At 35.0% G+C, this 11,160-nt stretch overlaps 1 protein-coding gene across 1 annotated transcript; it reads left to right on the top strand.

Annotated features, from left to right (window-relative positions):
• Positions 1-5,563: 5,563 nt before the first annotated feature.
• On the top strand, positions 5,564-6,517 carry LOC103607663 (olfactory receptor 51A4-like). Its single transcript, XM_008592140.1, has one exon. It carries the CDS (start codon positions 5,564-5,566, stop codon positions 6,515-6,517), a length of 954 nt encoding a protein of 317 aa, XP_008590362.1.
• The last annotated feature ends 4,643 nt before the right edge of the window (positions 6,518-11,160 follow it).

Here is an 11,160-nt window from a genome sequence, read left to right as displayed (position 1 = left end):
TAATATAAAATTGCAAATAAAAAATAAGGCCTTCGTTATTATTTGGGATGCTGTTGAACAATATTACCCCAGATAAATATACTAACTTAGTTTATCATTAAATTGGTATTAGGCTCTTATTTGTTAAATTGGTATAAACCATTGAAAATAGTTAAGTCTGTAAATTTAGATTTCTAATTCATGCCATAAATAAAAATGGCAACTAAATGCAGTTACATGGACACAACAAGCCTAAGGAGCTAGAACATAATGGCAATAAAGGCTGATTCGGAAGCCAGACTGCCTGGGTTTATATTCCTACTATAATTTGTTAATTTATTCCAACTATAATTTATTTATTATAACTCTACTATGATTTATTAACATTACTTAACCTCTCTGGTCCTCAGATTCCTTCTCTGCAAAGTAGAAATGGCCCTAGGAACAAATGGACTAAAATAATGGAAAAGATTGTAACAGTGTTTAACATGTAGAAGGCAACAATTAATTTTTGATATCAATAAAAATAAAAGTTTTAATATAAATGTAACTGTAAAATTAATGGACAATATTAAGAGTATTGTTTTATATCTATTTAAGACACTTTTCACTTCATGATATAAACCCACAAGCCCAACTTTATAAACATCATATATTTTATCACTATAGATATTGAGAGTGCATGCTTGGCTCAAGGTAGCATAGAAAAAAATAGAAAGTTAAATTTAAGGAAGTGACTATCAGAATATATAAGCCACATACCTAACACATGATAGATTCACTCTATATGTTATAAAGAAATTCTTCAAGTCAAAAACAACCTTACCAAAAAATGAAGAGTAAAATTAAGGAGATTGTATTTAATGTAAACAAAAGGATACTATAATTCTTCTTCTTTTATTTTCCTTTAGTTCCCTTCAGTCTTTCCTTTAGTCAATTTAGTCTTAAGTGAATGATTGAAGCACAGCAATGTAAACATCTATGCTTGTGTGCATGGGGAGGGGGAGTGGAAATCTGCAAAGAACTAGAGAAGGGTCTTGGAACATGACAATTGTCAGGGGTGTGTGCATGCATGTGTGCCTGCATACACATACACACACAGTAGGTCCTCTGTACCTGTGGGTTCTGCTTCTGTGAATTAAACCAACTATGGATAGAAAATATTCAACAACAAAAAAGGAAGGCCACATCCCTACTGAACATGTACAGTCATGTTTTTTTTGTCATTATTCTCTAAGAGATACAGTACAACACTTATCTACAGAGCATTTGTATTGTATTAAGTATTATAAGCAATCTAGAGATGATTTAAAGTATACAGGAGGATGTGTGTAGTTATATGCAGGTATTACATCACTTCATATGTGGGGTTTGAACATTCATTGATTTTGGTACTCAAGGGAGGCCCTTGAACCAATCACCTGTGAACACTGAGGGTTTAAAGTATAAAATATATACTGTACATATATATTTATATACCTATGTACATACTATCTACACACAAAGATATTCACTTAAGGTAACATTCCTACTTTGTTTTCCTTAGACTTTTCTGTGCTCGATAGATTTTCTCATCACTATGAGTGTGTTCAACAACTTGGAAAAAGAAGGAAAAAGTTACAATCAACAGGATTACAGAAAGAAAAGAGGAGAAAACCAAAACATTTTATGAGGCCACACTAACTTAGACTAACATAAATGGCTCTGTACCTCTAAAATAATTTATAGCATTGTAATGTTGTGAAACAATGTAATAGCAATGGACATTCATAATAATTGAGTGAACGACAGAGTATTCAACCCTCCGCTTCTCAGAAGGGTAGTATAGCATTTTATTTCAAAACGATTTTTGAAATGATTTCGCAGAAATGATTTAAACCAAGTTTGAACACTAAAAGGTTCTGTATCAGGAACAATCACTTCTAAAATAGAGCTCATCACATGGTTATGATGGGCAGTAAAGATACAACCTGTCTCTGCTTGAATGTGTGATAAATTATAAGGACTCTGGAGTATTGGCAAAAGCAAGTTTGGCGTGGCCTCAGTTCCAGGTAATCTGTGTTTGTGGCATCTTGTGTGTGGCATATTAAAACCACCATCCTATGGGTATATTTTGATGCCATCCCCTTGGCACCTTCCGTCTATAACTTTCTATTTGTTGCAATAAATAACTCTGGCACAAGGCAGATACATCTAGGAGAGGTTTTTCACATCTCATAGGAATCCATCTGTTCCCTGCCTATGCCCAGGAGGAAGAGACTGCAAAGAAGGAGTGTGTTGCTGACTCACACATCAAGCTGTGCAAAGGGTACTGGTTTCCTTGTAGTAGATCATGCACTGTGTAAAAATAACTGTTGAATTTATTTTCATCAAAATAACAGAGCTGAGTCATTGACCTTAGGAAATGCTTAACCGGAGTTTTTCTAATATTTAGAATGAAATGTCATGGTTACTCAAAGTCCTTAGACTCAGAAGAGAAAGGAGACTTGGGAAAGGTGAGAATACAGAAGCCTAACTGAAGAGCCAAGAAGAGTAACACAGGAGTTCAAGTTTATCTGACGGGGAGTCATAGTGTGTAAATGAGAGACCAAGACTATTGGTTGAAATAAAGCATGATCACATTTGACAATGTGATCAGAAGATGCACAAATATTTTGATGTCAGAATAAGTCATGTCTAGCGGAATGTAGCAACCCATCTGACTAGAATGAAGAGTAATTAGAAGAAAAAATAAACAAGTAGAAAAAATATCTTATCATGGATAAAAGGCCAGGGATGTAGGCATAAGAAGTATTAAAAAAGGAAACTGGTAACAATATGGACTAAACATATTGTTCAGCTTTAAACTGGTTGTAGCAGTGGTGTGGATGGTCTAGGTGCTGGTACTGGTGATAGTGATTTGGTGGGTTCTGAAAACAAAAAGGAAAGATGAGCATAAAGAAGAGAGTGAATTCCAAGATATTCTGGAAGAGAGTGGAAGCAAAAGAGGGCTTGTTTTATGTGTATACCTGAACCTGTAGTACGTGCATTTGTGTTTGTTCAAATGAGGTGCATGTTGCCTTGTGGCAGGACTTGTGTTGATAAGAGAGTTTTTTGTCTTGGTGTGGCTGGAGGCAGTGTGCTGAGTGACAGCGTGGGTAGTGTTTCTGGTGTGGTTGGACACCCCAGTATTGTGTGCTGTGACTTTCTCCCCCCCAACATGAGTGACTCTGACACTTGACAAGTACAGAAGAAAATAATGTATAAAACTAATCTTATTCTTACTACTGTAAGTTCCTAAGAAGTCAGCCTCCTTATTACGGGCTGCATATATTAACTGTAACTGCCCCTCATGGAAAATGGCATGCTTTGTTAAACATTCTTTATTAGTCATACCATGAAGGAATGTAGTGTGATAGACATTCAGTGCCGAAATATTGTGAATCGAAGACTGGAAAAGCATAGGTTTACAGTTGTAAATTCATTTGGAATTTGCTCTTCAAGGATATATGGATAAGTATAAGAATACACATATGTACATATATATTTTTTAGAAATGTAGAATGGTGTTAAATCAATTCAGAAGTTCTAATTTTGTCTGAGAGGAAAATAAGAATAGTTTCTTGTCCCAATTCTCCTAGTCTCTAGCTCTTTTTCTAGAAGAAACTCCTTTTCTTAGAAAATAACTTTATTTATCTTTTAATGGGCATGTATTGATTGTACATATTTATGTGGTACGGAGTTATATTTCAATAATATTCAGCATTGCAGAACTTTATCATGTCTTTGCATGAGAACATTTGAACTCCTCTCTCCTAGCCATTTGAGAACACACATTAAATTATTGTTTACTAGACGTGCCTAGCACTACTATATCCCACTAGAACTTATTTTTTCCCAGTTAACTGTAATTTTGTGTCCATTAACAAATCTCTCACTATCCCCCTACATTTCCTTCCCAGACCTTAGCAACAAAAATTCTACTCTCTAAGAAGAAATCCTGTATTAATTTCTGTTTAATTTTTCCTCTAGTGATTTCTGCTTTTAGCCATATTTTTAAGTAATATGACTTTTAAAAAGACATTGTGTTTAGATTTCATGTTCTTTTTTTTTACACGTACACAATTTATTGTTTCCACTTTAAAAAGATACCCAATTAAAATATTACTAAGCATTAAAAACAATTAAATTCACAATTAATTAAAAATTCAGTTGAAACAAATTTTCAATTTGGATTAAATTTACCTTGTGAAGTGTAACAAAGTTCCACTCAATCACAAAGCTGCTCAATTCATACTGCATTTTGTTTTTCATAAATCTTGATCTCTGACCCAAGAAAATACAGCTTTTTGGGTAACATTTATATAAACACTAAAGCCTGTCATTTACATTTTTATTGTCAATTTCTATAATCATTAATACAAAAAGTTAATAAACTTGACCAACAAAGTTTCATTGTTTGAAGCTCCCTTGGGGGGGTGGCAGCAATCACTGCTAAGCCCACGGTTCTTAGATCAGAGTTTAGCTCAGGTGTATTACCTTCCTTTCTACCTTGTCCCCCATATCCAGATGCAGTTGCATCAATATTTTGTTTCCGCATGGTAAATTGGAATTTTAAACAAAACACTTAAATCTAAATGCACGCAACCAACACTAAATAATATATTTCCTTAACATATATCTTGGATAAAGACTAAACTAACACTATTTCTTCCAACTATTGTATTTTTAAGACATTAACTAAGGTATCATTATTTATTGTTTCTTAACATGTTATATTTATATTTTGAAATAGAGATACTTCAAATTTTTTCAAGAAATTATTTTTGCTGCTTGATACTATTCTAGCACCAGCTGAATGGTGTCAAATACCTACTTTAATAATTTTATCACTTATGTGTTGATGAGTATTCTTTTAAAAAATTAACATATTTCAATAGAGAACATGAAACAACCTAGAAATTTATTGTCAGAATAAATGGCATCACATGAAGTTGTAAAAATTGACTGACATTGTCAGAATAAATGACACCAATTGAAGTTGTAAAAATATGACTCAGGGTTTACGTGAGTTATTGAAATAATCTATGATTTATTTCTGCACTGTAAATATCAGGAAAATGCTCATTTTTCCAGATGCCTGAATATTTGTATATATGATGTTGGAGTAGGAGAAAGGACAAAAATTTCTTCAGAGTTTTGGCAAAGATGACTGAAAATAAAGTAGATATGAATATAATTAAATCAAGTTACCAAGAAAGAGAAAGAGTTTTGAGAATGAATGTTCTGTTGGGAGAAAAAATAAAGTTTGTCCTTAATTTTTACTTTCCCTTACCAGTGATTGTCGAATCTAGGCCAAAGGAATTGTACTAGCTCTCACATATTAATAGCAATTGTTCATTGTCTAACTCTAAACAGTTATTCAGACAGATTTGGAAACCACCTAAGGATAATTCCTTGATTTAAAAAAGCCTAGGATTAATGCTCCCCCAAATGATTGAGACGCTTTATCACTTTCTGTCTTAACTTATGATTTATTTATTTGCTCCCAATAGGAACATTTTGGAAGCTAATCTGGACTGGAACCAAAGAGATATATATCCCTATGAGATTTGCAAACACTAGCTGGTTTCAGCCACCCACTCTCCTTCTGACAGGCATCCCTGGTCTGGAGGCTGTACAGACATGGATCTCGGTCCCACTGTGTGTCATGTACCTAATTGCCCTCTTAGGGAACTGTACTATCCTCTTTGTCATCAAAACCACATCCAGCCTTCATGAGCCTCAGTACATCTTTCTGTCTATGCTGGCAACTACAGACATGGGTCTGTCCATATCAACTCTACCTACAGTACTCAATGTCTTCCTCCTGAATCACAGGGAGATTGAGTTCCACTCCTGCCTGACACAGATGTTCTTCATCCACACCTTCTCCTCCATGGAGTCAGCCATCCTGCTGGCCATGGCCTTTGACCGGTTTGTAGCGATTCGCAACCCACTGCGCTACACTGTGGTTTTAACCCCTCCTCGTATTATAGGGATGGGGCTCGCAGCTGTGATAAGGGGTGTGGTGTTGATGATTCCCTTGCCAATCCTGTTAAAGCGATTGCCCTTCTGCAAGGATGTCATTCTGTCCCATTGCTACTGCTACCACCCTGACGTTATGAAGCTGGCCTGTGGCCCTGTCAGAGTCAACATCATCTATGGGTTGTCCCTCGTCATCTGCTCCTTTGGGATTGACTCTATGCTCATTGTCATTTCATATGTCTTGATTTTAAAAACAGTGCTAGGTATTGCCTCTGGAGGTGGTCAGCTCAAGGCACTTAATACTTGTGTTTCCCACATCTTCACTGTCTTCATCTTTTATGTGCCCCTCATTGCCCTGACTGTAATTCATAGGTTTGGCACATTCACTTCTCCTCTTCTCCATGTCACCATGGCCAACCTCTTTCTTTTCCTGACTCCTGTCCTTAACCCTTTGGTTTACAGCCTAAAAACCAAGCAGATAAGGTCAGCAGTGCATAAGGTATTCAAGGGCAAGAGAAACTTTCTCAAGTAGTGAAGTGTGGCCTTGGTGAAAATGACACCCCATCTCTTTCCCACTTCCATTTGTCTCTTTCTCTCTAGGAAGTACATCATCACTTAAAGTTATTGTTTGGGTAAGAATTGAGATATTTTCTTGTCTATTAGGAAGATGATGCTGTTTTGATTATTATCACGATTTAATTTACCATCCACAGTGCTGCATGACAGATCTTAAAATAAATGCATGTCTCTGCAACAACATGGATTAACCTGGAGAAACTTATGTTGAGTGAAATAAGAAAAGCACAGAGAGATAAGTGCCTCATGTGGTCACTCATATGTGGGAAATAAGAGAGAAAGGAAAGAAGGGTCACAGTAGAGCTGCAGTCTAACAGAGGGAGGGAACATTCCTGGGGCTACAAAGTGGAGTGGGGGAGACAAGAGGTGAGGGAGGGTGGCTGGGGGATAATGGGGTAGGGACAGGGGATGTAAGGGTAATTTCTGGTGGTGAGTGTACCCCCAGTGTGAATCTGGCCTTCACATCATGGGCAGGAGGGGTGACATTAGCTTTGTATCTCATGAATATTATTAATAAATTAATAAGTAAATAAATATATAAATAAATAATATAAAGATCTATTTAAATAAAGTGGTTTTCACTTAGCTATAAAATAAGGGCCAAGTTAATAACATATTTTTAAAAGCTTTCTATTTTCTCATCCATCCTCTTATCTTTGGCTCAATTCCAATGATAACTCACAGCAGATGATTCAATACAATTTTACACATATTTTCCAGCCTTCACAGGACTCTAAGAATTTAATAATTGCTTGGTTTTGAATTTCAACACCAACCTTTAGTGAAATTTTCTCCAATAAGAATGTTTTTAACATTTAGTAGGATTGACAGTCCTCTTTTTTCCTTCAACACACCTTATAAATAATTTTAATATTCAGAGTACAATTTTACTTCCTTCTTCATGTCTGTCTTCGTCAATTAACTCTGCATTGTTGTTGGAGGGCACTGTGCTCATTTATTGTAAATTCCTGAATTGGTACCCTATTCAGTGGCATAGTAAATTCCCATTCTTTTCTTTAATAAATAAATGAATGTTCATTGGAATAGATAAATTCAATTGTCATTTAAGACTCATCAACTGTTAGCATAACTACTGTATAATGACTCCTCCCTTCTAAGTAAACAGGGACTATGACTATTATCTTTAAAAATGCATTCCAAAACCTAACAGAATATCTGTAATATTGCACTATTAATAGTGATGAAGAAATGTATAAATTAATTTATGTAACAACTGAGATATATAATTGTTAATATGTTGTACCTGTAAATGTGTGATTTTTGTACATTAAAATGTGCTACAAAATAAGTGAGGTACATCTTTAAAACACTTTATTCATGAAAGGATGAAAGACATTGAGTTATTGAATGTCTACCTTAGCTCTAAATTTAATTACATTACAGAAAGGAAAACTTAGACCAATATTTGTCATGAACATAGAACATTAAAGCCTCAACAAAATGATAACAAATTAAATTCAACCATAAAAATAATATTAAATCACATCCAAACAAGTTTTATTCCAATTGTGTCAGACTCTAAATATTTGAAGTCAATTAATGTCAATCATCACATCAAAAGGCTAAAGAGGAAAAAAACATGTGATCATATCAATTGATGCAGTTTGACAAGCATTTGAAAAAATTGAACACTGATCTATGAAAAACAAATAAAAAAAAAAACCACTTCTCAATGTGGCAAAAAAAAAAAAAAATACAAAAGAACCTACTTCTAATATCAGAAGGTGATAAGCCTGAAGAGTGATTTCGGTGTTCGCTATTCTACTCCACTGGTTGGAATGCCTACTTTTATGCCAGTACCATGTTGTTTTGTTTACAACAGCTTTGTAGTATAATTTGAAGTCACGCAGACTTATGCCTCCAGCTTTATATTTTTGCTCAGGATTGCTTTGGCTATTTGGGATCTTTTGTTTTTCCATATGAAAGCTGGATATCCATATGCTGAAGAGTGAAACTAGATATGCATCTCTCACCATACACTAAAATCAACTCAGAATGAATTATAGACCTAGTTATAAGACCTGAAACAGTAAAGTAACTAAGGGAAAATATAGGTGAAACACTTCAGCAGATAGGTCAGGGCACAGGCACAGGCTTTATGGACATGAGCCTGAAAGCACAAGCAGTAAAAGAAAAAATAAACAAATGGAACTATATCAAACTAAAAAGCTTCTGCACAGCAAAGGAAACAATCAACAGAGTGAAATGACAACTTATACAGTGGGAGAAAATATTTACTAACTATGCATCTGATAAGGGATTGATACCCATAATGTAGAAGGAACTCAAGCAATTACACAGTAAAAAAACAAACAACCCTATTAAAAAATGGGCAAAGGAGCTGAATAGGCATTTTTCAAAGGAAGATATACAAATGGCCAACAGGCACATGAAAAAAAGCTCAACATCACTAATCATCAGGGAAATGCAAATTAAACTACATTGAGATACCACCTCACCCCAGTTAGATTGGATATAATCAAAAAGATTGTGAATAACAAATGCTGGTGAGGATGTGGAGAGAAGGGATCACTCCAACACTTTTGGTGGGACTGTAAATTAGTACAACCACTATGGAAAACAGTATGGAGATTACTCCAACAACTACAGATAGATCTTCCATATGATCCAGGAGTCCCTCTTCTGGGTATATATCCTGAGGAATGGAAATCATCATGTCAATGAGATACCTACATACCCATGTTCATTGCAGCTCTGTTTACAATAGCCGAGATATGGAACCAACCTAAATGTCCATCGATGGTTGATTGCATAAGGAAACTGTGATATATGTACACCATGGAATACTACTCATCCATAAAAAAAGAATGAAATACTCCCACTTGGAATAAATGAATGAACCTGGAGAAACTTATGCTGAGTGAAATAAGCAAAGCACAGAGGGATAAATACCACATGTACTCACTCATTTGTGGGAGCTAAGAGAGAAAGAAGGAAGGAAAGAAAGACCACAGTAGTGACCACAGTAGTCTAACAGAGGGAGGGAATATTCCTAGGGCTACAAAGCAGAGTGGGGGATGGAGGAAGGGAGTGTGAGGGAGGTTGGGGGATAATTGGGTGGGGACAAGCGGTACAAAAGTAATTTCTGGTAATAGGTATGCTCCCAGAATGAATCTGGCACTCCTGTTATGGGCCAGAGGGGTGGCAATTCGCTTTGTATCTCATGAATATTCTTGATAAATAATAACAATAATAAAAGAACCTACTCCAACATCATACTTAATCTAAGAAACTGAATGTTTTTCTGCTAAGATCTGGGACAAGGCAAATATGTTTTCTCTCACTACTCTCTTTCAACATCATACTGCTATTTCTAGCATTGCAACAATAAACAAAATAGAAATTAAAGGTATACAGATTAGGAAGGAAGAAAGAAAACTATCTTTGTGAATAGTGATATACACAATATGATACTATTGTGGTGGAAAAATATTATATCTTTGTAAAAACAACAATAGCAACAAAACATTGAACTTTACAACAGTGAACACATGCAAAAATTTAAAAACAATCACTTAAAAGGTTAGGAAATTCTCAGAAGGAATACAGACCATAGCAAAATAATCTAACTTTATGACAGATGTATGAACCAATCTCATTGAAAGGAATGGTAAGGAAAGGTACTGACTTATGTAACTTTGGACATGAGTCGAGTATAGAAATAAAGACAAAAAGACCTGTGCATAACCCTGTACTTTAGCTGATAGAGTTATTTCCCACAGGGGAAATGATTAACAATTCTAATGCAGTTTTACATGTGTTCTAGAAATTATGAAGTAACTGGGTGATAGTTGGTTAAAGCCAGTTTTTTTGCTGTAACAGTGGGAATTTACAGATAAGCAAGGAGATAAGGCTAGAAAGATCTATGTGATAATGAATTAAATTTTCAGATATTAGTTAGAACTCAAGATTGGCTCAATTTACATAAAAATGCTTACATATATAAATATTTATAGATATAGTCTATATACTTGCACATGGGTTGGCATCCGAATATAATTCTTTGATCTGTCAGCTGAGAGAAACTCAGAGAAACACATCCAGGTTACAACAAGCCCTCTTAGGGTCAAGATCCTGGTTTCTAATACCATTAATCAATAAAAAGATCTAAAGTTCTTGACAGAATAACCACAAAAATTCTTTGAATGATTTAAGTCAAGTGCACAGATATGATGTGGGGGGTGGGGGGAGGGGGTACAGAGAAATGGATAAAGGGGCATGAAAATCAAGTAAAATGTATTTTGATAAGTAAAATTAAATTAAATTAAATTACAAAAAAAATGATCTAAACTTCTTGGAGAAATGACTAATTCTATAACTGGGACAGGAAATATCCAGGGTAGGTCTGGAGCATCTTTTAGATCCATTTAACAAGAAGTGCTAAAATACACACCCACCCTCTCCCCCCCACACAAAATGGGGTGTATGTCAAAGAGGCACAGAAGCCAAATGAATGAGCTAACAATGGTCAAATTGAAACAACTTGAGCAATAAAATAAAATAACATTGAATTAAAACCTGAAGCACAATATATATATATATATATATATATATATA

The sequence above is a fragment of the Galeopterus variegatus genome, unplaced genomic scaffold (genome assembly GCF_000696425.1).
Source record: "Galeopterus variegatus unplaced genomic scaffold, G_variegatus-3.0.2 Scaffold7622, whole genome shotgun sequence".
Lineage (NCBI taxonomy): Eukaryota > Metazoa > Chordata > Mammalia > Dermoptera > Cynocephalidae > Galeopterus > Galeopterus variegatus.
This window is presented reverse-complemented; position numbering and strand designations above follow the sequence as displayed.